Source organism: Panthera tigris, chromosome D1, assembly GCF_018350195.1.
Source record: "Panthera tigris isolate Pti1 chromosome D1, P.tigris_Pti1_mat1.1, whole genome shotgun sequence".
In the NCBI taxonomy this organism is placed as follows: domain Eukaryota; kingdom Metazoa; phylum Chordata; class Mammalia; order Carnivora; family Felidae; genus Panthera; species Panthera tigris.
In genome coordinates this window covers 104,885,742-104,912,754 of record NC_056669.1, presented here as the reverse complement: position 1 = coordinate 104,912,754, position 27,013 = coordinate 104,885,742, and the positions used below count along the sequence as shown (strand labels likewise).

At 62.6% G+C, this 27,013-nt stretch overlaps 2 protein-coding genes across 9 annotated transcripts in view; both read right to left on the bottom strand.

Moving 5' to 3' along the window:
- MYRF (myelin regulatory factor) overlaps window positions 1-13,721 on the bottom strand; it is a 33,843-nt gene extending 20,122 nt beyond the window's left edge. For 7 of the 8 annotated variants that reach the window (XM_042958785.1, XM_042958776.1, XM_042958779.1 and 4 more), the window contains exons 1-3: window positions 13,585-13,721; window positions 1,116-1,203; window positions 669-932 (exon numbers count right to left, since the gene is read on the bottom strand). In XM_042958785.1, the coding sequence (XP_042814719.1) occupies window positions 669-932; window positions 1,116-1,203; window positions 13,585-13,630 (398 nt within the window). In that variant the 5' untranslated portion in view covers window positions 13,631-13,721. The remainder of the gene's footprint in view (window positions 1-668; window positions 933-1,115; window positions 1,204-13,584) is intronic. The other variant, XM_042958782.1, reaches the window with a different exon arrangement.
- A 6,030-nt stretch (window positions 13,722-19,751) lies between these two features.
- Window positions 19,752-27,013, bottom strand: part of DAGLA (diacylglycerol lipase alpha) — a 61,714-nt gene continuing 54,452 nt past the window's right edge. The window contains exons 17-20 of the mRNA XM_042958432.1: window positions 25,613-25,809; window positions 24,780-24,909; window positions 24,072-24,259; window positions 19,752-22,123 (exon numbers count right to left, since the gene is read on the bottom strand). Coding sequence (XP_042814366.1) covers window positions 21,166-22,123; window positions 24,072-24,259; window positions 24,780-24,909; window positions 25,613-25,809 — 1,473 coding nt within the window. The 3' untranslated portion in view covers window positions 19,752-21,165. The remainder of the gene's footprint in view (window positions 22,124-24,071; window positions 24,260-24,779; window positions 24,910-25,612; window positions 25,810-27,013) is intronic.

Genomic DNA, 27,013 nt, shown 5'->3' with positions numbered 1-27,013 from the left:
GTGACCCGCCCCCAGCACTCTACACTTCTCCTACCCAAAGACAGGGTCCCCTGCTCCTGCGCCAGGCTGGGGAACCCAGAACTTTCTTCGAGCCCCTCTGCAGAACCCAGGAGACCCATGTTCCTGTCTGTCCTCACGAGAGTGTGTCTGTGGGCTGGCGACCGCGTGCACACAGCCAGGTGACAGCCAGGCCCAGGCTGAGCCCCTGGGTCAGGCTGCTGGCGTGGACTCCTCGGAGAGAGGAGGGAACGGGCCTGGGAGGCTGGTTTGGGTCGGGGGAGCTTCAGGTACCATATCTGTGCCATCGGCCGACCCCCTGTGGCCACAGTAGCTAAGTGCATGAGTGGATGGGCCTGGCCCAGTGAGGGGACTTTGTGTGCCCTGCGCGTGTACATGTGTGTGCTTGCGTGTATCCGTGGAGGCAAACAGCGGTGCCTCCAGGCTCACCCCCTCCCTCCCCTCTTGATGCAGCTGTCAGAGAATTTTCTAGCCCTCATCACTCCCCTGCTCAGGGTCCTCTGTGGCTGCCCAGCGCCTGAGAACAAAGCCGTGAGTCCCTCCTCAGCCACCTCACCTACCCACCCACAGGGCAGGCCTGGGCCAGCACCTCCCAGGCCCACAGCCACTGCCCCCGCCCCCCACCCCCGTGAGCCTGGCCCCTCACTCACCCTGGGGCATAGGGAGCCTTGGGCTCTGCCTTGATGGGGGGCCCAGAGCCCCCCAGAAAGGGCTTGGGAGCAGTGCCCATGGCATTGTTGTTGTTGCAGTTGAGGGGGGCGCTGTAGCTCGGGGCGGGGAGGGGGCCGTGGCGCCCCGGGGAGGGTCCGCCCCCAGAGGGGCTCAGGTGGTGGCCCCCGCTGGAGCCCGGGATGGCCGGCTGCCCGTGGGGGTAGGAGGCCGCACTGGCTGGAGCAGAGATGTCGGGGAAGCAGCTGTAGAAAAGGGAAGAAGCTCAGCGCCAGCCGGGCCCCCAACCCCTCCCGAGGCCGCCCCCCCTGCAGGGCAGCCGAGTCAGTGGATGGGAAAAGAGGGGGAGCAGGCTTCAGACACCTTCCAGGTGAAAGGTGGAGGCCAGAGGGCGGGGGTGGGGCCAAGGCCGTCTCAGGGCCACTCACAGGTCAGAGGCATCCTCCTTGCTGATGTACTCCTCCAGGATGCTGGTGTCGATGTTGGAGGGCTCCAGGGCACCATTGATGTCGTGGCCTGCAGGGGAGGGGCAGATGTGAGCCAAGGGAGGGGTCCAGCTGGGCCCTCCCCTCCAGCTCTCTGCAGGCTGGACCCCATATGCCCCCAGGCTCCTCCCCATCTGTGTATCTGAGTTCGGGGGTGGCGGGTGGTGGGGGGGAGAGTCCTTCAGTGTCCATCGCCTGACGTCCCTCCAGGAGGCACCTCATTGGTGACACCTCCCCTCACCCACCAGGCTGCCTGGCATTGTCCGAGGAGGGGAGGGGCCCAGAGCACAGACCTGGCACAGACCAGCCACTTCCTGTGACATGAGCAAGTCCCTCCTCTTGTCTGTAAAATGGGGTAACCGTCCTAAGGTGTTAGGGGGTGCTATGAGGAGGAAGCAAGGTACTTTCCTGAACTGAGTGCCCAGCGGATGCCCACCACCCTTGATGACTGGACCCAGACTCGATGATTCTTTCCTGTCCTGCCCCCCTCCACATGGCCCAGCTGGTAGGCATGGCTGGGCTGGACCACACATGGGCGGGGGGGAGGGGGGGTCCATGGGGCCAGGGGAGCCTCTGTATCAAGCCCCAGCTGCAGATAGACAGGGAGTGGGGACTGGAATCTGAAGTGCCCAGCCCAGCCTCTTGTAGAGCTCATCACCCCCATAAACAGGGGCCGGGGGGCCCAGCCCTGCCCTGCTGTTCCAGAGGGCCCAGAGAGGCAGGGCTTGCCTGGGCTCACAGCAGGGAATGATGGCGGCCAGAGCTCTGTTCCTACACCACCCTCCCTCCTGGGCCCTCCCTGCTGGCCCCAGCCCCACAGAGGGGAGGGACTCACAGAAAAGGCGCCCAGTGCTCTTGAGCATAAGCAAGAGAGGAGAGGGGGAGGCGCTGGCCTTTCCCCTCCCAGGGTCACCTTGCTGGGGGGGAGCAGGAGGGCGGGGTGATAAGGGGGCTGACGTAGGAGATGCGTCAACCCCGATAATGGAGGACGGCCCCACCCACACTGCTGACCTGGGCTGGCCAGCCCCACTGAGGCAGGAGATGCCCCTCCCACAGGCCCCTGGAGCCACGAGCCTGGGGTCTGCACCTCATGCCCTCTCCCTGGTGAGCCCTGGGGACAGTTCAGGCAGATCCATGAACAATTCCCGGCCTTCCTCCTTCCCACTGCGTGACCTTGAGCAGGTCACATACCCTCTCTGAGCCTCAGTCTCCTCATTAGTAAAATGGGGCCATGAAAAGCTAACCTTCCACAGGGTCAAATATGAAACAAGTTAAGGTCTGTAAGGTGCCTGGCATATAATGGGTGCTCAGCAAACCGAGTGGCTGTCCTCACTTTCTAGTCCCCAGAGCCCTGGGGTCCCCGGGAGCCCCTGGCCCAGGCCCCTCCCTGGCCCCAGCCGGTATTTCAAGAATGCTGAGCCCCGCTTAGGTGATTAATGAGTGGCTAAGCCCTCCTAGGAGTCACGCGCTGCCTGGGACAGGCCCTCCTGCTGGCCCCCACCCCTGGCTCACCCAGCTGGGAACCAGGGACACCCAGCAAGCACTGCCAATGGCCATCCAGGGCCCTGTGCGGCCAGGGCACGCGAAGCTTCTCAACCTGGGAGTGACCAGTCTGCACATCGAGGTTCTAGAATGCCCGTCCACGCGCCAGCCCCCACCCCATCCTTCCCTGTTAACTGAAGATCCCGTTTATTGAATGCCTGCTGTATGCCAGGCACTTGTGGGACGAAGGACATTAATAATCACAGGAGTTTATTATATGAGAGCCATCCCGCGGCTTCTCTGTGTGCAGCGTTACTCTTAACCCTCCCGACCTGGAACGGTGATGATGGCAAAGGACAATGATCATGACAGCGGCTCGTGCGGACCGAACGCCTACCGGGTCCCGGCACTGTCGGCTTTATCTACCAATCGTCCCTGCAGACTTAGCATTACTGGCATCATTTCCTTTTTCAGGGAGGTCAAGTGTCTTGCCCAAGGCAGGGAGCAGGGAGGATTCAAACCCACGCACAGGGGCCTGACTCCACGGCGGGGGGCGGGGGGGGGGGGCGGTGGGACGGTGTGGTTGGTGGTCACTGAGACTTCCTGGCCACCCTGGGCTGCCCCACCTGATGGACTGGGGGGTTCCTCAAGGGACGGGGAGGGAGGGGGCACTGAAGCGTGACCCCGGCCCTGGCTGCCGAAGCTGCAGGATTTTGAGACTGAACTTGGAATCTGCAGTGAATGATGGGGTGATGGAGTCATGGTGTTGCTCTTTATAATAGGCCAGGCGCCCTCCTCCCCCTCCTCTGGCCAGGAGAACTCCTAATCACCCCTAATCCTCCTGCCCACCTCCCTTGGGGTGGGGGGGGCCTCAGGCAGAGGCATCCTGGGAGACCCTAACGAGAACCAGATGTGGTTGAGGGGAGGAGAGACCCTCCCGTGCCAGGGGCCGGGAGGACCGGGAGGACAGAGGAGGGAGGAGGGAGCCACTGGGGCAGGGTGGGGGTGGGGGCTTGCCAGAGCCCAGAGACTCCTGAGGCCCCCAGGAACCCAGGAGAAAGACATCAGAATATCCTTGGGGGTCCCCGCCCTGTTCCCAGAAGGGCCCTGGAACACTCTGGAGCCAACAACAGATATCTGCCAGGCAGGAAGCTAAGGGAGTCCCCCTCCTGCGGATCCTAAGTCCTCCCTGGGGGATGGAGAGGCTGCCCAGGACCCCACCATCCGAAAGTGGCACCACCGGGTCCCAGACCAGCATCAAACCCTCCCACAACTTCCCACTGCTCGGGAAAACCAGAGCCCTCCTTGAGATCCAAGGCAGCCCCTGCCCCCCAACTCTGCCTGCCGCCTACAGCCTCATCTCCTAACCCTGAAACCCTCTGCCTCTCTCCGGCCCGGGGCATTTGCACATACTGTTTCCTCTGCCGGAGGAAAGTCCATTCCTAAGCACGCTTGAGGTTTGGGCTTAAATGTAAGTTCCTCCAGGAGGTCACCTCTGATTTCTTCTCTCTTGAGTGGCGGCCTCCTTTCTCCTGGGCTCCTTACTCTGCTGCCTAGTGCAGACCTCACAGGTGGGCAGAGGTCCGTCCACTGCCCACCCACTGCCCACAGCTTACTCACCGGGTGCCCACACTTTATACGGTTCACGTCTAAGTCCCAAAACAACCCTACAGGAGAGGTGGTTTCCTTGTTCTTCACCTTACAGACGAGGAAGCAGGCTCAGGAAGGAGAAATGCCTTGCCCTTGGCCTACAGGCGTGGGACCTGGGATATGAGACCGGCCCTGCTCTGCCTCTCTGGGATATAAGCATCTAAGCATACAGTAGGCATGCAATAAATGTCCATGGAATGGGTGAGCAAAGTGGCAAGCGAGAACTAGAACCAGGCCTGCCTGCCGCTGGGGACCTCTACCCGGCCGCGCTATGCTCAGGGTCCAGAGCTAGACGGTGGCGGTGGCGGGAGTGGGGTGGGGGGTGGCTCCAGGTACCGCCCCTGCCCTGCTGAGCTATGCGCCCCAGCTGCTCCTCATTAATTAGGCCCTTTATTACCTGCTTTTAACAGGAGCCAGACACTGCCCTGTCCCAGGAGGCTGGGAATAGGGACTATGGGGAAAAGACCCTCCCCTCTTCTCTCCTCCTCGCTTTCAGGCCACCCAGCTGGGCAGAAGAACTGAGGGGATACAGGCCAGGTGCAGGATGAGGGTGTGGGGAGCCCAGGTGGTCTCCCACCCTGGACCCCTCCCTTTCCCCCCTCCTCCCGCTCATGACCACCCCCCCACCAGCTGTGGCCGCTGGCTGAGTCTCGGCCATTGTCCCAGGGAACGGGGGAGGGTGGGGACCCGGCACAGTGGGAGGCTTGTGCCCTGCCCACACCTCCCCCCCAGCCGTCAATGGGGCACTTGTCAATTCATGTCCCAAACATGGCGGAAATCCCGTCGGCCACGTGGCTGTGGGCAGGGGAGGCCAGGGCCTAAGGATGCTGGCCAGGCCTAGCTGATCAGAACCTGGGGCTGACGGGGGCCAAGGCCCAAGCCTGTCCCCCCCATGCTCCTGAGGAGCGATCCCAGGCCTCTGAATCTGAGGGCACCCTGGCTCCAGGCGGATGGCTGGCAGCCAGGATGGCAAGGGGTCAGGGGACTGCTCACCCTAGCACCCCCATGATGCCCCAAGGGACTCCTAAGGTCAAGGAGGCCCAGCTGCTCATGTGGGTCCCCCTTCATTGTCTTGGACCCTTGGCAAGTGAGCTGACCTCCCTGAGTCTCAGCTCCCTTCTCTCTCAAGTGAAGCAGGGACCCCCGCATCACGGAATAGTCATGAGTCTTTGACGAGATGGTAGGAAAGCTCTTCCCTCCCGGAGGCCATTCCTCAAATATCATTCATTGTTGTTTCCATCTTTCTCGGGGCTCCCCTCTCCTCTCCTGCCCAGGCTGTACCCCTCTCCCCCCAAGTCTCCCCTCCTAACTGCGTATCTGCTCCAGAGAGCCTCTGGGGGGGCCTCCAACTTCCTCCTGAGTCCCTCTGAACCATGACCCGTCCGCTGATATTCCGGTGCATACAGAGCCAAGTCCGGCCTCCAGACTTTGGCTCTAGCCCCCCACCTCCACCCCGGCGGGTTAGCCTTCTGTGACCGCCTATCTGCCCCAGCAGCCCCTCCTCAATCACAGAGGGCCCCCAGTACCGTCACTTATATCCCAATATTGACTAAGTTACTCAACATGCTCCAAACTAGTTCACTCTCGGACCGGGCACAGTAGGCTCTCACCTCCTTTGGTTTGAACTTTCTATCTTTATTAGTATGATCAGTGATTAATACAATCACTGCTAGCCGTCCCCGCTTCAGGCTTCAACTTATGACCAGAGCCTTCTCACACACAACGTCTTCAGGTCAGATGCTTGATTTTGCAAGCCACCCTTTGCATTTTGCATCAAGTCCCCGGTTAGCTTGGGGCTGAATGATAAGGATATGGCTCTTAAGCCACTGCCATCAGGTCCTTCGATCTGAGCCACCGTTGCCTTTACTCCCTCTCAATTTCTTGCCAAAAAATGCAGAAGAACCTCATCTCCTCCAGGGGACCTGGAATCTTTAGCTACCCTTGGGCTATACCTATGTTCTCCCTTGGTCCCCACACTTGTGGGGTAGCCACGGGCTACCACCCTGTCCTCAGGTCGACGCAAGGCTCACAGTCCCAAGATGCTCCCAAGCCAGGTCCAACAGAACTGAGCCCAGAAGCTGCAACCTGTTCTGTGTATGGGAACCCACACGCGTCCCCAGGGATCTTCAGTTTGCTCTGGGGACCCCCACCCCTGAGTCTACAGGGCCAAGTTAGCTCCCACCCGATGGCCCCATCCCTCTCCCACAGGGACCGGGGCAGGCAGGCTGGAGAGGGCCCTCCCCACAGAAGCAGAGTGGAGACCCTGCAGCTTGGGGGGAAGGCCAGTGACCCACATCCATCTGTATTCACACACCAGCACGTCCCACACACAGGTGTGTGCCCAAGGGCCCAGTGACGCACACATGATCTCGTACAGACGCACAGGCACACACACACACACACACACACACACACACACACGGGGGCTTACCCTTCTCATGCTGACACACACGTGCACACGCCGGCAGGCTCCACATGTGCCCATTCATTCATCCATTCAAACGATCAATGAGCATATATCATGTGTCAGGCAGAGTGCTTGGCTCTGGTACGATAATGAACAAAACAAAACCTCCTGCCCACAAGGAGCTGACATTCTGGAGGCAGAGTCAGAGGACTGGATGGGTAAAAACCCATAGCATTTAGAAGGTGACAAATGCTATGGAGAAAATAAAGCGGAGGGAGGGAGTTGGGATGGCAGGAGGGCAGGGATGCGCTGCAATTTTAAATAGGACAGTCAGGGACGGCCTCGCTGAAAAGAGCTAGGAAGGTGGTGAGCCACGTGGACATCTGAGAAGAGCATTCCGGGCCCATAGGGAGCCAGTGCAAAGGCCCTGAGGCATGAGCATGCCTGTGCATGTTCACATACTAGCACATTTCCCAGACTTGAACACGGGTGCACACAAGCGCTCACTGACCCAATGGCAGGCCCAGGCCAACCCCCCTCCCGATCAGGTCTAGCTGGAGCCAGATCCAAAAGAGCCAACTCAGTGTCACAGACTCCCAGCTGCCCCCTCCCCTCCCCCAGGCCACAGACCGCGGGGGGGGGGGGGGGGAACCACAGAGTGGGGAAGACAGCTCAGGGACTGAGATGGAGAAGAGGGCAGTGAGAGAAGGCCCCAAGGGAGCAAGGGTCCCCAAACTCCATGGAGGGACAGAGGCCGTGGCCGTGCAGCCTGAGGGCTGGAGAGCCCTAGGTCCTACAGAGACAGGGCTTTCCCCCTGATGCAGGCTGGAGGCAGGCGGAGGACAGGACGCGCTGGAGCAGCCATATGCCAGGCCAGGGGAGGCTCTGGACCCCACTGCCCCCATCCCAGTCGGCGTCGTGCCCTTCCCTCCCCTCCCCCTCCAGGCCTTGGCCGTGGGGTCTCACTGCTTGCGTCACACAGCCTTGACCGGAAGCGTGAGGACTCTGAGGGTCCTAGAGGTCAAGCGGCTGAATGGAAGTCACCTCGCCCAGCCACTGGCAGTGGGTCAGGAACCTCAGCTCTGGAGGACAGTCGCCTGACCCAGGATCCCGCTTCTGCCCTGCTGCGGCCACCCTGAGCGAGCCTGACCCGTCTCCTTCCTCTCCTGCCTCGGCACCTCCCTCTCAGAAATAAGAGGGCACCACTCCGCTCCCATAGAGCCCCAGGACTCCCGGGGAGGCCGCTTATGCAAAAACCTCCGGCCTGGGTGCGGCAGGCAAAGACAAAGGACAGTCAGCCCCTTCCCCTTCCCCATCCCCCCACACCCCTCCCCGCCAGCCCAAGGCCCAAGTTCCCCATCTCCGAGATGCAGGGTGGGGCCCCAGCTGGAGGCTGGAAGGAGCGCCAGACCTGCACGAAGCTGGGTCCCTGCGTGCAGAGTGCATTCAACGAGGCTGGGAGAAGCGGCCCAGAACGGGTGAGGGGCTTTCCCCAAAGCACACAGCGCCAGCCACAGGCCCCGGCCCAAGGTGGGGCACCGACCTACGCCCGCGCCTGAATCGACAAATCCTCAAAGTGGGGAGCAGAATACCTACAGTGAGCCTGTCGAACTCGGCTGGGCAAGCCCCTTGGGGGAATAATCGCAACCCAGGCTGCCGCAGTCCCCACAGAAACCCTGAGCAGTGGGTACTGTGACCCCAAGTGCATTCCCATTTTAAGGATGAGAAAGTGGAGGCACAAAGGAGTGCGGTGACAAGCCCAGGAGAAGGGCGGTGGGCAGGCAGCGGAGCCAGCGACAGACCCTGGCAGCGCCCCCCTCCAGTGAGTGCATCAGGCCATTACACCACCCAACACCTGCCCCTAACCCTGGGGCTACCCACACCCAGGGGCAGCGGGGGCTGAAGACTTTCATAGGGGAGGCGAGGTCCCCCCCATACACACTCAGGCTGTGAGGGAAACTGAGGCCCAAAAGAGGGGGCCGTGATGAGGAAGAAGGTGGAAGAAAGGGCAGGCAGCCTGGGTAGGGCAGGGCCACCCCCGGTTAATGATCCAGTTAATGATTTCTGCTCCCCGTTCTTATCAGAGGGCAAAGTCCAAGGGCAGCAGCCAATCAGAGTCCTGCCGGGCTGTTACCCAGCAGCCTCAGCTGCCAGAACCCCCTAGTCCTGCGAGCCCTTGGGAGTCAGGGAGTGGGGGCCAGGTCCCTAGGAGGAGGCCATTCTGTCCAGAGACACCCGTCTTTCCCCCAGATACTCTGGCCCTGCCTGAGATCCCAAGGGGCACTCTGCCAAGTCCCCAGACTCAGGAGAGGCCCTGAGGCAAGCAGGTTGGGAAAGGCCCGCACCTCTCCCCCCGCACTGACCCCAGGCCCTCCCAGAGAGCTGGCGTCCTGGGGTGCACCCCCCACCCCACCTTTGTTCACATAGCCATCGTGGCCTCCAATGACCCTGAGAACATTTCCTGCCCTCTCCCTTGCCCGGCCCATGTGGCCCCGCGCTGGGTGTTGGGGACACGGGGATGAGTCAGACCCCCCACTATTTATTTCCCCTCTGGTTGGACTCAGGGGCTGGGGAGGTAGGGCTGGGGAGGGACTCCTTCAGAGGGCTCCAGGGGGACTCAGAAGGCACCCCATCTCATATTCCTGACAATCAGGGGTCCGGCTGCCTCCCCCATCCGCCTCCTCCCTGGTGCACTGCAGAGACAGACAGACAGACAGACAGACACGCTGATATGGGGCACAGCGCCACACGATAACACATCCCAACTCTGCCCCAGACTCCTGTTGAGGGTGGGCATCCTTGCCCAAAAGTCGTCAGGTGGCCTTCCCCCGTGGCCTCCTCCTGCCCTCTGGAGGCAGAGATGCTGGTCCCCACAGGAAGGCCACCCTTCCTCCCCCAAGGCCCTGGGGGCAGAGGAGAGAGTGGGGGGGTGGTCCTTGGTATCAGCTCTGCTTAATGCTCGCTAACTCCCCCCTCTCGGAGCTGTAGTCTTGGCCCCGGGGAAAGGGGACCCGTGCCAGCCCCTCCCTCAAGAGGCTTTCAGATCAGGACCCTGGTGCTCTGGGGGGCTGTGGGGAGCCCAGCCGCCCCCACCCCCTGTGCATCGGGAGTCCACGAGTTTGTCTCTGTTTGGTGGCTAAAAAGAACCTCGCTGGGGGGCACCTGGGTAGCTCAGTTGGCTAAGCGTCGGACTCTTGGTTTCGGCTCAGGTCATGATCTCACGGTTTGTGAGTTTGAGCCCCACATCGGGCTCTGCGCTGACCGCGCGGAGCCTCCTTGGGATTCTCTCTGTCCCTCTCTCTCTGCCCCTCCCCCGCTCGCTGTCTCTGTCTCTCTCTCTCTCTCTCAAAAATAAATAAATAAAAACTTAAAAAAAAAAAAGAACCTTATCAGAAGCCCCTGCTCTGATCCAATCCACCTGCCTACTCCAGGAGAGGACATGAGACCAAAGAAGGGAAGTCACCGGCCCAAGCCGCCCATCGGGCCTTGAAGGAGCGGAAACCCAGCCTCCCACCTCCAGCCCTTGTGGGGCTCTAGAGGCCGAGTGGAGGTCCCCCAGCCTTTCAAAGGTCTTTTCAGCACCTCCTGGAAGCCCAGTTCCCCTCAGGCCGTAAGGCTTCCTCCACAGCACCTGTTTTTTGGGGCCGGGCAGGCGGCCGACGGCAGGGGGCGGGGGGGAATGTGCCCCTGGAACCAGACTTCGGCACCCTCCACCTTGTATGCTCAAAAACATCCCTCCTTCCCAGAGCTGGGAGACAAGGCTCAGCAGATCTGAAAGTATCATCAAGACCTTCCCGGCCACCCCCTCCTGTCTGGCAGCTGAGGAAAAGGGGCCCAGAGAGGGTGAGGGCTCAGCACAGGGTCACAGAGCTCTCAGCGGCAGGGGCCGAGTTGGCCCCAGAGCCTCTAAGGTTCTATCGGGATCTGCTGATGCTGTCTTGGCCCTGTCCCTGACTAGGTTCTGGGAACCCAAGGCCCCACCCGATCAGGATGAGAGGAATATACCTGCCAAGGCAACGCTGTTACCTGCCGGGACCCAGTGCATCCTGCCTGGAGGGTCCCCTCTCTGCAAGGCCCTGTGCCCGCCGATCCGGGCGGCCGTAGCCTCCTTCTAGGGGATTAGCAGGGCGGTCACGGGGGCCCGGCTGTACCAGCCTGGAGGGGCCGCCCCGTCCCAGCCTCCCACCCGAGGCCCAAAGCGCCTTAGCCCCCCAGCCCACCACCCTGGGGTGGGGCACAGCCTGGCTCACTGCACAGGGCAGGACCCAGGACATGTGCTGGGTGTTCCTAGAGAGGGGCGATGTCAGACAAGGGGTCTCGACAGGCCCCTGCCCTTCAGCAAAGCCCTTTTCTAGCCCAGAGCTGAAGGCACAGACCCTGCCCGTCGTGCCCACTGTCCACAGAGAGTGACCAAGGCCAAGCTAGCACCAGGACGAGAACTCAGGTTCCAGCCCCAAGTGCGAGAGTTCAGGAACGACGTACCCACATGCTCAACACTCACTTGCTTTCACACTCACACTCACGAGCACACTCGGGCCTGTCCCCCACGCACCATGGAACACCTGATCCCTGCCAGGCTTTCCCCTCCCAAGTGGCCAGGGAGAGTCCTAACCCTTAGCACCCGCCCACCTTCCCCCCCATCTCAGGCTCTGGGAACACTTCTCCGGCCCCTGGCTCCCTCCACCCACCTCAGCTGGCAGCCCCACACCCCCACCCCTGCTCCCCACAGACATTCTTGAGTCTCCTCTTATCTCTCCGGAGGGAGCAGCACAGCCTCCCTGCCAGGCCGGCCGCATGGCTGAGCTGTGGCGTCAGCCCCCACCCCCCACCCACGGCCAGGAAGGAAAGTTTGGCTCAGGAGGTGGGGAGCCTGGGCCAGCCAGGCCCACCCCTCTGCCTGGGGCACGGGGTCCTGTAGGAAGCAATGGGGGGGGGGCTGGCCCCTGGGTCATCCAGGGTATCTAGCCGGCTCAGGGCACCCCCAAAACAATACCCCCAAGCAAGGAGCAATGTCCCTTTCCTGCTTCCCCAGGGGCCTCCAGCCCCCTTGACGGTTCATAAAGGATGAACAGCATCTAGAGAGAACAAGTCACCTGGGAGGTGACTGCCTAGGACCCTCAAATGGCCCAACCACCTCAGGATCAACCATTTAACCTAGTCCAAGCCTGATTTCTTGGGGTCCGGGTCTGCTGGGGTGTCCACAACCCTGAAGTGAGGAGGCCCGGGGCTAGGGATGTCCTCACCGACTCAGCAAACAGGAGTGGACAAAGGCTGCTACCCCCAAGTCACAGAAAGGGAGACGCTGAGGCAAAGAAAGGCCTTCCTCTCTCCCTCCTGGACACCAAAGGTATCGGAGTACGAGGCTTGAACCTCGGGCCACGATTCGCGGCTCTGCAGCCAGATGGCCCCAGCACCGTGTTGCCCCCTGGACCACCCCACCCCCAGAGGCAGGTTCCCACTGAGGGGAGGATGTGGGCTTAGGGACTGGAGAGAGGGTAGGGACAGAGGCTTGGCTACCCGAGTTGGTGGCGAGGAGCACAAGAGGGGCCAGAGGGTCTGGCTAGATGTTCCCGTGAGGGTCTGAGAAGCAGAGTGAGCTGGGAGATGTCAGCCTGCACCTCTGCCTCCTCCTCCCACACTGTCCCATCCCTCCTGAATCCAGCACCCTGGAGGAGGGGGACAGACCTGGAGGAGGGGCAGAGGCTACTCAGGAAGAGGGGAGGACAGTCTGGTTAGATGCAGGAGCAGATCTCCAAAACCACAGTGTGGGGTGGGGGGGTGGGGAGCAGGGGAAGAAGAAAATACTGTAGGGTGTGTGTAGATCCCAGCCCCGGGGAGGGTCCTATCAGGGTCGAGGCGAGGCGGTGAGGTCATTCCTGGGGTGAGGAGCAACCGCCAGAGGAGGCAGGGCTCCAGGGACAGGTGTGGGTGAAACAGCCCCGAGGAATCTCAGAGGGCCGGCAGGATGCAGTTCACAACTTTGGGAGGGTCTCAGGGCGCAGAGGTGGCTGGCGGCAGGGATGCGGACTTCAAGAAGGTTCTAGCCCCGGAAAGCCTTTGGGGGTGGGGGGAATCCAGCCCACGGAGGAATGTTGGGGAGGGGTTCCAAGCCCCGGGCAGGGGAGGGGTAGCTGCTTCAATGGGAATTTCAGCCTTGCGGGAGAGAGCAGCCTTGCAGAAAGCGGCTGACAGTCTTGAAGGGGGTCCTAGTCTCAGAGAAGCACAGTGGGGAGGTCTCAGCTCCTAGGAGTCAGGCTGGGGGTAGGGTGTCCGCTTGAATGGGACCCAGGGGCCTGAATCTCTAGGCAGGGGGCCCAGACTCTGGAAGGCATGCTGGGGGCTGGGGTACCAGCCTAAGAGGCATGGAAGATCCTGGAAGGCATCCTGGGGTTCCCGCCTCAAAGGGGGTCTGGGAGTCTGGGTCTGTACGCGGTTCCAGGGAAGCACAGTAAAGGGTCCCCAAACTCGGGAAGGGCACTGGGGGTGGGAAGTGTCAGATTTTAGGGGGCGGGGGATTGCAGATCCTGGGAGGCATTTAGAAGGAAGGACCAAGCACGGAAGGGGAGGCAGCTTCAAGGAAGTTGTGCGCTGCGGGGAGCAGGGAGGGGGTGCCCAACTTTGGTGGAGGTGGGCAGTAACCTCCAGGAGACTCCCAGCCCCGGGAGCCAGCGCGGCAGGCTGGTGCCAGCCTGGGGGGGTTGGGGTGGGGGGCGCCCGGCCCAGAGGAGGCATCCTGGGGAGTCCCGGCGTGGTGGAAGCATAGTCGGGGGTCCCGGGCCCCGGAGGGATCGGCCCGGGGGTTCCCAGCGCGAGGCGGGTCGCCGTCCTCCCCCCCCCCCTCGCCGCCCCCCCCCCCCCACCCCGGTCCCTCACCTTCGAAAAAGCGCTGCAGCGCCTCCGTCTCGTCCACCACCTCCATGTCCGGCCTGCCCGGCGCGCACTCCGCCCCGGCCCCGCTACAGCCCGGCCCGGGGGCGCGGCATCGCCGGCGCGGCCCGCGCGACAGTCCCGGCTCGGCTCCGGCTGCGGTCCCGCCCGGCCCGCCTCCGCGCTCGCCCCTCGCGCGGCCCTGGCCCGGCCCCCGCCCGCCCCCCGCGCCCCGCCCGCCGCGCCCTGCGCCCCCTGCCGGCCGGGCCCGCGCTGCAGCCCCGCGGCCGGGGGAGCCGCGGGGTCCTACCGGGGTTGGGGGGCGCGTGCGGGCCGGGCAGGGGCGGGGTGGCGGGGGCCGCGGCCACGCTCTGCCCCGTAGTCCCCGCCCTCCCCTCGGGCAGGGGAGGGTAGCAGGATTCTGAATCTTAGTCTCAGAGCAAACCTCAGAAGGCACCCCCTTTCCTCCCCTTGCCCACCCCCACCTCAGCAAGAACACCAACCCACATCCGGTGAGCACTGTGTCAGACTCGCAGTCGGGACGTCACAGGTGTCAAGTTACCTCGTTTGACCCTCTCAGGTGTCCCACCAAGGAGATACGGTTATGGGCCTTTTCCAGATGACGAAACTGAGGCTCAGTGATGCTCAGGACTATCGGAGGAAGCGCTGCCCTGTGTAACTTTTCCGTGACGATGGAAACGTTCCCTGCCTTGTCCAGCGTATGGAAGCCACTGGCCACATGTGGCTCCTGAGCGCTTGGAATGTGGCTAGGGAGGCTGAGGAACTGCCTTTTCCATTTTATTTCATTTCAAGCAGGTCAGATTCGTTTTTGTTTTTGTTTTTAATGCTTATTTACTATTTTTGAGAGAGAGAGAGAGAGAGAGAGAGAGAGAGTGTGAGCGGGGGAGGGACAGAAAGAGAGGGAGACACAGAATCCGAAGCAGGCTCCGGGCTCTGAGCTGTCAGTACAAAGCCCGATGCCGGGCTCGAACTCATGAACTGTGAGATCTTGACCTGAGCCGAAGTCAGATGCTTAACCGACCGGAGCAAGGAGTTCAAATTTAAATGACCGTGTGTGGCTGCGGTGTTGGACAGCACAGATCTAAAGATTTCGAGGTAATTGGGGTCAAAGGCAGCATTCGGAGCCAGATCCTGGCTGACCTGGAACACGGCCTCTCAGTCACTGTTTCCCTGTGTGCTGGTGTGAGGCCCGAAGGTTCTACCTCCTAAACCCACCATCCCCGTCTCTCTGTCTCCACTTCAGGGGCACCTCCTCGTCTCTATTCTGCCCAACTGCACTGCCTCTCCCCTCAGTGATGGGCTCCAGAACCTCCCAAACCACTCTTTTGGAAATGTAAATCAGATCATGTTGTTCCTTTGCCAAAATCAGTAGATTCCCCTTGCGTTCGAAACAATAGCTAAACCTCTTGCCCTGGTTCCTGAGGCCTCGTACGATCTGCCCCAGCCCACACCACTGCCCTCCGCTCCTGCTCTTCTCTCCACCGAGGCCTCCTTGCCGTCACTCGAACACGCCAGGCACACCTCTGCCCTGCGTGCTGTTCCACCTGTCTATGATGCTTGTCCCCACATGACTGGTTCCTTCTCAGGAGTCAGGTCTTGGATCGGTCACCACATCTCTGACCACCCTACCTAAAGCAGTTCCCCCTACCTACCTTTCTTTCTCACCGTGTACAAGACTTTTACTTAGTTTTTGTGATTACCCTTCTTGCTGTAGATTGGAAGCTCTGTGAGGGTAAGAGATTGTTCTCGCTCGGCCACCGCTCTAGCTTCAACGCCAAGAAACACTACCTGGGACGCAGTGCGGGCTCGGTAAACGTACATGGGACGAATGTAGGATGATGGCGTCTTCCAACTGCGGAACACCTCTGACGCTTGGGAAGCCGAGAATTGTGGCATCTTGGACCCAGCGCACGGTCTCACGACGGAGCGGAGTTGCCCATAGCCTCCTGGGATCCCGAGATCCGGCAAGTCAGAGCTGGGAAACCGAGCCCACCTGACCACCGTTTGACAGATGGAGGGACCTACCCCAGGGGGGTAGGAGGACGGCCGGCAGTTGGAGACGCCAGCCCGGCCAGCCGAGCGCGCACCACGCTGATGGCCCCCCAGACGAGCATGGGGGGACACGAGCCGGGCTGCTCAGTGGGCACGGGCGTGGGAAACTGCTCCCACCCAGGCAGCCCTCCCCATCCTCGGGGGCCAGCCATGGGGGAGGGGCGGCCGGTGCCAGAGCCCCAGATGTGGCCCAGTCAGCAGGCCCGCGGTGGCCCACCGAGGAGGGTCAATGCCACGACAGTTCTGGGGCTGGGGGAGGGGGCGCCCAGGCCGGCGGACGCCTCACAATGAGGTTTTGTCCCTGCGGGGGCCGCTCTCCGAGCTGTTGCTCTTAGATATATAGAATGGGATCTTGCTGGAGGCCCCAGCTGTGTGTGCTGACCCGGACTCCCCCCGCAGGGGCCGGGCTGCGAAGGGGGGAGAGGGCCACACTGAGATGCCTATTCTTTTCCAGCTGATACACCCCAGAGGTTTTTCTCCCTCTGCAGCCTCCCTTAAGACAATTGTTATTCTCTGCCCTGCCCCCTCCCCCACCCGGTCAGGCCTGCCTGCGGACAGAGTAGGCACCCGCCTTCGCCATGTGATTTTTGAACATGAATTGATTTTAGGAGTCGCCCGGGGACCAGCTGGAAAGCCGGCTCCTTTCGAAGCCTCCACCTACCCACAGGTCCTTCCGCCATATTCCACGTGGCGCCGAAATGTCCACCGTCTGAGGGCCATCGTGGCGAGCCGAGCGTGGTCCTCGTATTGGTCCTCAAAGGAGTGGGATATGCACATGTCGTCCCCGCCACCCTGACGCCTCAAGTTGGGTTGTTAAGCCTCTGGGGGTAGCCTTGAAGCTGGATGCTGGGGGGGGCGGGTGGGGGGTGGAGGTTCCAGTTAATCCTGTGGGAGGTGGCCTGGCCCTACCGTCTCCCCCGATTTCCACTATGCCAGTGAGCCCCCGTGGTTCCCACCTCTGGGCTGGGGGAGAGGAGGGGCTTAAGTCCCAGACTCCAGGGCTGAGCCGGAAGTCCATGCCGCCACCCCCAAACTCCATAATGAAGTTGGGGTCCAAGCCTGGCTGGGGCAGGGCGGTAGCTAGGGGCTGGAGAGGGAGCTCAAGGGAATCTTGCGTGACCGGGGCTTTGAGGGAGCCATCCACAGAGATGAGTCCCCAGCCGCCAAGCCGTTTTAACGAGTGAGCAACCGATGTTTCATCCCTGGCCCAGCAGACGCAGCTGATCCCTGCAGCCATTTCCGCCATCCTCCAAGGCCTGCCCTCCGGTCCTTGGAGGACTCGTCTGTAAATCAGCCTATTATTCCCGCCTCGCAGTGTGTAGGTGAAAAGCCGGGGGAGTGATCAATACATGTTGCTTTCCTCCACTCCGGCTCACTTCCCTCGGTCCTTGAGTGGCCGCAGGGCCGGCAGGAGGCAGCACTGGGGAGAGGGAGCTACAGACTTGAGGGGCACTGGAGTAACAGAGCAGCGGGGCCCCGAGGCCAGCCCAGGAGCCGGGGGGGGGCCGGGGACTCATCAGCTAGCCAGATGGCCAGGCCTCCCTACTGCAGGAGTCCTGATGGCCCCCATGGGCTCATACAGCCCTGGCATCTGCCCATTTTACAGAGGAAGAGAGGAAGGCCCAAGGTATGTGGGAATGTAGTGTCAGCGAGGCCGGCGGGGTAAGAGAGGTCAGGGGAGCCCTGCAGGACATTCGCTCTCCCACCTCCCTCCCAGCTGAGACGGAAGGGGCTGACCACAGGGCCCGAGTGGGGATGGGGGGGCACAGCGCCGCCCCAGCCCTTCCCCATTCCATCCTCTGTGTGACCTTGGGCAAGTCACAGAACCTCTCTGGCCCTCTGTGTCTTCTGCTTCTGCACTAATTGGATAGGGTAATTTGCAAACTCAGACTGTACAGTGGGGAGAGCCTCTGAAAACCACACAGGTGAGGGTGGAGGCCAGAGTCCTCAGCCAGGAGGCCTGAATTCTGGTCCTAGATCTGTCCCCACAGCCTGAGTCACCTTAAGCACGACTTGGCCCTTATCAAGCCTCAGCTTCCGCTTCTGTCCAAAGAGGCTGGGGTTGGAAGAAAGGCACTGCTCCATCACCTTCCCCCAAACTTCACCAAGTAGGGTCACTCTGGACTCCGGGGTGAGAGGGTGGGCAGTGTAGGAAAGGGAAGGTCAAGGTCAGGTCAGAGCTTGGCCGGGTCAGTGCCTGGGCCGCACTGTGCCATCGCCCTGCGACTGGCTGGAGGAACAGCGCCACCTGCCGTGTGGAGGAGGCAGGTCAGGCCTGGTGCCAGCGGGAGGCCCCACTCACCCAGGCCCTGCAGCCGCTCCCCAGGCCTCAGTGTCCCCAGGATGGGCTGGGGTCCCTGGGGTTCCCTGAGTGCGCCTGGCTGGGTATTGTGCACCCTGCTGAGGAAGCACTCAGCAAAGATTTCCAGTGGCCCTTGCATTTCGGTGCTACCCTGATGGTGGCGGGGGGTGTTGGAGTTAGTGGCCTCCTCTCTCTGTTCTAGTTCTCAGTATCGGGGGGAAGGCGTGGGAACTGTCAGACCAACCTGGTGCCCCACATGCCGGCTCTGTGGTCTCTCACCCTCTCTGAGCCCCAGACCCCTCGGGGAGGAGATAGGGACTGCCGAGTCCCATCTTTCAAGGCCCTAATGGGGTCATGAACTCGGATCCCCTGGTAAGACTTTCACATGGGCAGGGCTTGACAAAGGCCTGCCCCCATTCGCGTGGGGCTTCGAGTGGCTTCTGTCCCTCTGAGTGTGGTCCTAGACCAGGGCATCGACAGCAGTGAGAGCCAGTCTCAGGGCCCCCCCCACCCCCATCCCCATCTGCTGGGAAGACAGCACTCAAGGCAGCGAGGGTGCTTCTACATCCAGTTTATACACAGCTCTATACAATATACAGAAACCTTTATATACAGATATATTTATAGAATAAGCTATATTAATTTGTCTCTCCTTTTTACAGCAATATTAGTTTGGATCTTTCATACAGTAAGTACAAAAAGTCATGGGGGGATGGCACGTACAGTGCCTGAGTGTCTGTGGGGCCCAGCTGCTCGCTACCGATTGCATATGGAGGTCACCCAGGCCCCTGGGAGGACAGGCCCGCTCGAGGTTGGGAAAGCTTGTGCTGCAGTCTGGGGGACAGAGGGGGAGTGGGTCTGAGCCTAGCTGGGCTGAGGGGGGTGGCTCAGACCCCCCAAGTGCGGTGTCGGGAGGAGGGGAGAGATGGGCAGCAGGCCCATCCTGCAGGGGTGCGGTGGGGAGGGGGCGGGTTCGGGGTGGGCTGACCCTGGGGCCTCCAGGGCTGAGTCCGAGCCTGCCCCAGCCCCAAGTCTGTAACCTTCGTGTGGCTGCAGGCTTGGGGGTGGGGGGTCTGTCCCTGATGGCTCAGTCCTGGGCGTGGGTGGGGACCACGCCCCCTTAGAGGTCCCAGGGCCACCCTGGCAGAGGAGGAATTGAAAGGCCAGACACCAAGTCTCTCCCTGCAATTGGCTGAGGTGCTTGTTGGAACTTTACTCTGATTTACGATTTTTGTTTGTTTTTTTTTTTTTAAACTCTAAGAGCTATTGATTCCATTTTGTTTCTGCGCTGGGCCCAGGCTATGCCAGCAGCGGGCCTGCGGGGGGGGGGGGGGGGGGTGTCGGGGGGAGTGTCCTGGAGTCTTGGGAGAGGGTGGGTGTCAGAGAGGGAGGGAGGCCCAGCTCCCAGGTCTCTGTTTCCATCCGTCAGGGTGGGCAGGGGTCCTAGGGCAGTGTCCAGGCCAGTCCCAGCTGTGTGTGGGACCAGGGTCAGGACGCAGGCCCCAGATACGAGTCATCATGAGATGAGGGTGTGGGGCGGGGCGTCTTGGTCAGGGGAGTGCGTCTAGCAGCCCCGGAGAGGCCGTGGGGGGCCAGAGTGGGGGAGTATGCCTCCGAGGAGACGAAGGCACAAGCGGGCAGTCAGCGTCTGGGCACACATCAGTTTTCCAAACCGGGGATCAGAGCAGCAGGTAGGACACATCTGAGACCGCACCGGGGACAGGAGCCGTCCTGTGCGCCGCTCCTCCCCCCCCCCCCCCCCCCCCCCGCCCCGGGCACGGGCCCCATCACAGTCACTGGCTGTGTTCTTGGCAGGCTGGGAAAGTGGCAGGGCAGGTAGGGTGGGGTGGGGGCCCCAGCAGCCCCTTCCTCAGGAGCGCCACACACTCATGCACATGCACACACGCGCCACGCCAGCTCGGACCTTCCCCCACTGGGCTTCTGGGGAAAGGCTGGCCTCCACCTCCCTGTGGCTCCCCAACCCAGCAGGGAAGGAACCCCACTCAGGTGTGGGCTGGGGAGGCCTCCAGTAACCCAGGACAGCCCCGGAGCCCCTGGCCCTCCTGCACCTCTTTTAGTCGGGTCCCACAATACCCTGCTCTTGGCCTCACTTCCTGCCGACAGGACATTGATGGGGGGGGGGGGCAGGGAGTAGGGAAGAAAACCCCGCTGCCAGGAAGGAGCTCAGGCCAGTGAAGAGGGGGGCTGGTGGGTGGAGGCATGTCTGGTTTCAGATCCCAGGGCCTGAGGTTGCCTAGGCGTGGGGGCGAGGTGATATAAAGGGGTTACACGGAGCCCTCAAAGGAAGGGGGATTTGGGTGCCCTCCTTCTTCCCAGGGCACTGACTCTGCAGCCAGGGGTGGTCACAACTGTGCCCTCCACCCTTTGAGTGGCCAGGATCCCTGGGGGTAGAAGGCAAGCCAGGAACTAATGGGCAGACAGGGCAGGCCAGGGTGCCCAGGACCCATTGCCAGAGGGATCGGCATGAGGGGCACGGAGCAGAGAAGCGGCAGTCTTGATCCCACCCTCCTCCAGGCCCCTCCAGGCCCCTCCAGGCTCCATGGCTGCCTTGGGCTCTGTGGAGCCTGGCCTTCCTCCTTTCCCTGCTCAGAACACACGATGGGGGAGAGGGGGGCTTGCAAGCCCAGGAAACATCCCGAGCCCAGCCCAGTGGCTTCTGTAAACATACACAGCACTGCGGGCCACCTTGGTGTGGGGTCACCCCAGGGGGCTGGCCAGCAGGCACCAGATCTGGGGGGTGGCCAGGGCAGATGCCAGCCTGGACCACAGACATGAATATGTGGGGAGAGGGCTGCTCTCCATCTGGGCCCTGGGAGAGCAGCCAGAGGGCAGTGATGGGGAGTCAGCATGCCCACTGCCGGTCCTGGAATAGGGGGTGCCGGGATGCCCTGTGGGGGACAGGCAGGCCGAGAGCGCAGAGCGCTGCCCTGCCCACCGGGCCGGCTGCCCCAGGCTCCCCCCTGCATCACACCCCTCCCCAATCTAGAGGACCCAGATCCCAGCCGCCTGGTGGTCCTAAGCTGAGGTAGGGACGTGGACCCCCAGCTCAGCAGCAGTGCCCCGTGCCTGAGGCTAAACCGGCCCCTGGGGGCCTCTCCTCAAAGCGGCCTGGCCCTGGGGGCAGCCACCCAGGAGCCCAGGGGGGCCACCTACTCTGGCCTGGGCCTCAGCCGGCAGCCACGCCTGGGGTGCTAGCGAGCCGAGATGACCAGGTCGTCCTGCTTGGCGGGGCTGGCCCCTCGGCCAGTGGGGGTAGAAGTCCGGATCTTGTCCACTGCCAGGCACTCCTGGCTGCTGAGACCCGTGGGCGACAGGTCCATGGGCTCCCCCGAGGAGCTGAGCGGGAAAGAGGGCGAGAGTGAGATGCCCGAGGAGGGGTCGGCCGAGCCGGCAAACAGCCTCGGGGGCTTGGGCACCAGGTTGGGCTCGAACTGGGCGCGGAGCAGGATCTCTTGCTGGCTGGGGGACTTGGGGCCCTCGGCGTAGTCGCTGGTGGGGCTCTCGGGCACCACCATGCAGTAGAGGTCCTGGAAGGAGCTGCTCTTACTGTCCAGGTTGAAGAGGCTGTCGATGAACTCGGCGAACTCCAGCACCTGAGGGCTGGGCGAGTCCCCCAGGCGCCCGTTGTGCAGCGCGAGCTCGGCCCCCGGGGCCGCCCCGCCGCCGTCGCCGCCGCCCCCCTCCTCCTCGTTGGCCGCCGCGCTGGGGGGCCGCTCCGGGGTGACGCCCCCGCTGCCCAGGGCCGCCTCCAGGGGCTGCGTGTCCTGGGAGTGCTTGGACAGGCTGTCGGCCGCCAGCAGCTCGGTGCGCGAGCTCAGGGACGGGTTCTCCTCCGGGATGGCGGGGTCGATGTAGAAGAGGTGGCCCTCGTCGCGCTCCAGCACGGCGTGGAGGCTGGGTGAGCCGCGGATGCTGCGGAAGCCTGACGAGCGGCGCGAGTCGAAGCTGTACAGCGACTCGGTGTCTGAGAGGCTCTCCATGGTGGCCAGCGGCGCCCGCCGGGCCTGCAGCTCCGCCGCCAGCCGCTCCTGGGTGGACAGCAGCAGCAGCTCCACGGGGTCCTGGCGGGCCGCTGCGGCCGCGGCCACCGGGGACAGCAGCCGCCCCTCGGAGAAGCCCTCCAGGCTCACCTCGGACTGGGACTTGCTCCTACAGAGGGGAGGGCGGGGCAGGGAGGGGCGTGAGACTCAGGAGGGGCAGAGACTCCTCCCACTCGCTCTGGGCGGGAGGGACCTCGGGGAGGAGAGGAGGGGAAAGTCAATTTCGCGGTTGTTGAACGGCCCGGGGCAGGGGCCCTTATTTTTTTTCTTTTTCAGTTTTTTTATTTATTTCTTAAAAAGGGCTTTTTAAAAGTTTATTTTGAGAGCGAGCGAGAGAGCGCACAAGGAGGTGAGGGGCAGAAAGAAGGAGAGACAGAATCCCAAGCAAGGAGCCGGAGGTGGGGCTTAAACTCAAGAACCGAACCGTGAGATCATGACCTGAGCCTTGATCAAGAGTCCGACCCTTAACCTACTGAGCCGCCCAGGCGCCCCAGGGACCCTTACTTACTTATTTATTTATGTTCATTTATTTTGACAGAGCGAGTGAGCAGGGGCAGGGCAGGGGGGGAGAGGGAGGGAGGGAGGGAGGGAGGGAGGGAGAGAGGGAGAGAGAGAGAGAGAGAGAGAGAGAAAGAAAGAGGAGACAGAGGATCCGAAGCAGGCTCCACACTGTCAGCTCAGAGCCTGATGTGGGCCTTGAACTCACAAACCGTGAGATCATGACCCGAGCCAAAATCAAGAGTCAGAGGCTTAACCGACTGAAACACCCAGGCGCCCCAGGGACCGTTGTTTTTTAAAAACAACTCCTGTTTGGCTGATGCTGTGGGTAAGGAGCCCTGAAGGCCTAAGGCCCCCGCTGGGAGCACTGCTGGGGCACCTTGTACCTGTGGGTAGCCTGAGACTCAGAGAGACTGGCTGCCCCAGGTCACTCATGAGGCAATGGTGGGGGGGGGGGGGAGAGGGAAGGGGGGAGGGGAAAGGGGGAAACGGGGAGGGGGAAGGGGTAAGAGCACTGCCCAGAGCTGCTCCCACAGGTTCTCAGACCCTCAGCACCAGCACCACCCTTCCCCACCCCCCTATCTTCCCCCACCCCCATCTCCCCCCACCTCTCCCAGGACTGTGATCACTTCCTTCCTCACACTGGGGTTCCTCCAGCCTCTGCCATGGGTTGGAGCCCTCTGCGGAAGGGACCGGACCGGACCGGGCAATGGGGGGGGGGGGGGGCGGTGATGCAGCCGCTGCTGCGAGGGGACAGTGGCTCCCTCATGTGGTCATGTAGTTGCCACAGGAAATGCACAAATGGGAGAGCGAGAGACGTCCAGGTGTCCCCGCCAAGGGCCAGGAAGCAGCGACCACCCTTCTGAGCAGCCTCCTGGCCAAATCTGTAACCTGGGCGGGCAGGGTCCCAGAGAGCCAGGAAGACTCCCACCCGCCAGGAGGCACCCTGTAAGAGCCACCCCCTGGTAAGAGTGTGCGTGAATACGGAGTGTGGGTGGGCCTGGGAGCATGCATGCACGGCTCTGTGTTCTGTGTACGGCAGGCACACCAAGCGTCTGTATGTCAGCTACCCCAAACGTGTCTCCGTGGTTCGGTCTGGGCACAGGTGCACTCACGCATTCACGTGCACGGCTGCCTGTCCTGGCGTGGGCTCTCTGTGCACTTGGAGCTATTTGTGAACACGTATGTGCATGTGTCCGCTTGAACACGAACACGTATGTGTGCACGTATGTAAGTGCGTGGGTATCCATCTGTTTGGGACCAGATGGCCACGAGCGAACCTGTGTGCTTGTGGCCGTGTGTCTGTGCGTCCCTAGACGGCCACTATCCCACACGGGCTTCAGTGATGGCAGGCTCGGGGGCAGTGGGAGCTGATCGGGAGACCCTGAGCAGAGGGGATCGAGATCGAGTTCTCCTGTGCACGTGCGCAGAGCTCCGTGAACACGTGGGCCCAGTACGTGCACAGAGTACACACGCGCACAGACAGTCGTGCTCTGGGACACACTGTGGCACCTGTAGCGGCCTCTGGGGTGGGCTGGGGCTGGGCGCCCGGGGCTCACCTGACGCTGCTATTTCGGTGGTCTGCGGTGGGCAGCTCTAGGGCGAGGCCGGCGGGCACGGGTGGCCCTGTGGGCAGCGGCTGCTGCTGGAAGATCAGCTCGGGAGTCAGGTCCACCTCAGTGGGGCTCACCATGACCTTAGCAGCAGAGAGCAGGGCCGTCTTTCCCTTGTTGTAGTTCTCCAGCACCTGGGGACGGGTCGGGCAAGCTGGCGGTGGTGGTGGTGGAGGAGTGACAATCACATGGGGGGGGGGGCGGGGCAGCAGGCCAGGCTTCTCAGGCCAGAGCCTCGTGGGGTGAGCCGCGCCCCGCCCCTGTCCCCCCAGCCCAGGTCCCTGCCCCACCAGGAAGGCCTGCCCCACAGATGGGCCAGGCTGGGGTTTCCCTTCCCCATGGTCAGCTTTCCGCGGTCAGGTGATGGCTGAGGGTGCCCGTGGGTGGTGGTGCACCTGTCAAGTGCCAGGTGGCCTCCAGGCCCTCTAAGCTCAGCCCGCCTCGGGGACAGGTCCCTGAGAATCTCCTAAGCTCCCCACTACGGGGCCACGTGGCGAAGTAGACCGCGGGGGCGTGGGGGCCAGAACACGAGCTCTGGTTCACTCCTCTGAGAGTCTGCACCCTTGCTCGTAACGTGGGGACGGAGACAGCCCAGCAGAGTGCTGCGGGGCGCTGAGGTGACGTCACTGCCCGGGGCCGCGCGGGGGCTCTCACCTTGTTGAGCCCCTCCATGACCACATAGGGGAGGTGCTCATGCAGCATGGCCGGCGAGATGATCACCTCGTTGAAGGCCTTATTGTCGCCCCAGATGGCAAAGTACGTGGGCTCCTCCTGCTCACAGCAGCTGGGGACACAGGCGCCGGAGAGAAGCTGAGTGGGGGTGACTCCCCGGCCGAGGCCCCCAGGTCCCCGGGCTCCCTGCTCTCGCCTCACCCTGAGCCCCCACCCCCACCCCCACCCCAGCCAGGAACCGTTTATGCCAAATGGGCCTCAGCCGCCGTCCCTACACAGCCTACTACCTGCTCGCGGCCGGGGTCACACCTGCCCCAACCCTGGGCAGGAGGGGTCGCTGGGAAGGAGGACCCAGGCCCCACCCTCTGAGAGAGCACGAAGTAAGAGAGGTCGATGTGTAGCTTGTCCACCTTCGCGCTCCCACCCCTGCCCCGCCCCTGTCAAAACCGCTGCCGTCTAATCCCGGAGGGGATGCCAAGTGACACCTGAGGTGTGAGCTGGCCGGGGCCTCAGGGTGACCCCTCCAGGGCCTCTGCTTTTACGTGGCCCCTAAATGGGAAGAGCTGCTCAGGAACAAAGTCTGACACGGCCAAGGGAGGAGCCTGGAGTCCCGCTCTGGACTTTTCTTCCGTTCCCAGTGCCCCAGGATAGGGCGACCCCTGCAGTGAGCGTCCCGGGCCAGTATCTCCCAGCCTCTGCCCACCACCCCCGCCCCGTCCCGTTCCGAGGGGTGACGAAGCAAGGCCAGCCCGGTCCCCCACCCCCCTGGCCGCTGCCTCCCCCCCAGCTGACCGGGGTCGCGGGCAGCACCCTACCAGCACTGCTCTGCTGGGTGGTTGTGGACCACGTGGATGATGCGGCCGGGTGGGTAGAGAGGGGTGCTGGCTGACAGGGCGATGGTCAGGTCGCTGGGGTGGGTCCAGAGCCGCGTGCTGGCCAGCGTGGCCACCTCCACCTCCTCAGGCAGCTCCGACTTGGGGATACATTTGGTGGCCCCCACGATAATTCGCCACTGTGCGGGGCAGGGGGGAGATGGGGAGAGAGCTGAGCAGGGCTGGCTGGGTGGGCAGGGGCAGAAGGGTCCTCAGAAGGAGGGCCCTTGGTGACAGGTGGGAGCTGGGATGGCCATGGGTGGAGGGAAGGACAGTGCCCACCTAAGGAGGCAGTGGCCGAGGCATATGGCGGCCAGGATGGCCAAACAGTGCCAAGGGCAGATGATAGGACACTGTTGAATGTCAGGGCTGGAAAGGGGCTGGAAGAGCGGTCAACCCCTTATCTAGAGGATGGGGAAACAGCCCAGCAAAGGGAAGGGACTTGCTCTAGGTCATTTCCTGAGTCAGAGACAGAACAGAACCCGAAGTTCATCGCAGTTGCACCTACCAGGCCTGGGCACGTCTGGATTGGCTCCCAGCTACCTGCCTCCTGGGCCTGACAAGGGCACAGGCCTGGGTCTGATAGGAACAGCTCTACCTTCCAGAACCAGGCTCCTCCAGGCAGACATGGCCCCCTAAGGCTCTGCTGCCCTGCCCACCTTTGCCACCTGGTGCCTGACCCAGGGCCCTGCCTGCCGGAGGGTCATGGGCACCAAGGTTGGGGACAGGCCAAATTGGGGAGAGATGGTTAATGGGGTGGGGGCCGGCCTGGGGGTCCCAGGGGACAAGCTGGTGCAGGTCAGCCCCTGCCTGCCTGTCTCCGGGTACCTGGCCACAGCACCCGCCCCCGCCTGGCATGCTGAGGCCGGCTTGCCACAGGAGGAGCCCCCCAGTGTCCTCCTCTGAGACCTGATGAGGTATGAGGAAGGGCTGATCCTCTCCTTAGCCACAGCGGACATCGGAACAAAGTGCACCCAGATCCCCTCCGGCGGTGGCAGCCCGGCTCATGGAGCCCGGGGAGCCGCAGCGGGCTTGGCAGGGGGCTTCCTGTCGCCAAGTCGAAGCACCGGGCTTCGGGCCTGCTTTTTCTTGACTTTAGGAAGCTGTGGGTGATGGGGACTCAGGAGCCCTTGGTTCCCTTCCTGACTCAGTTACAGCTTGTGTAAGCAACAGCAAGTCCCCTGCCCACTCTGGGCCTCAGCCTCGGTTTCCCCCTCTGTGCAAGGAGCAGGGAGACGTGGTGAGCTTGGAGGTCTGAGAGTTTGAGGGCCTGGGGTTCCCATGACATCAGCCACACACAGCCTGGCCTCACATGGCTGGGGCCTCTTGTGCTTTGTGCCAAGG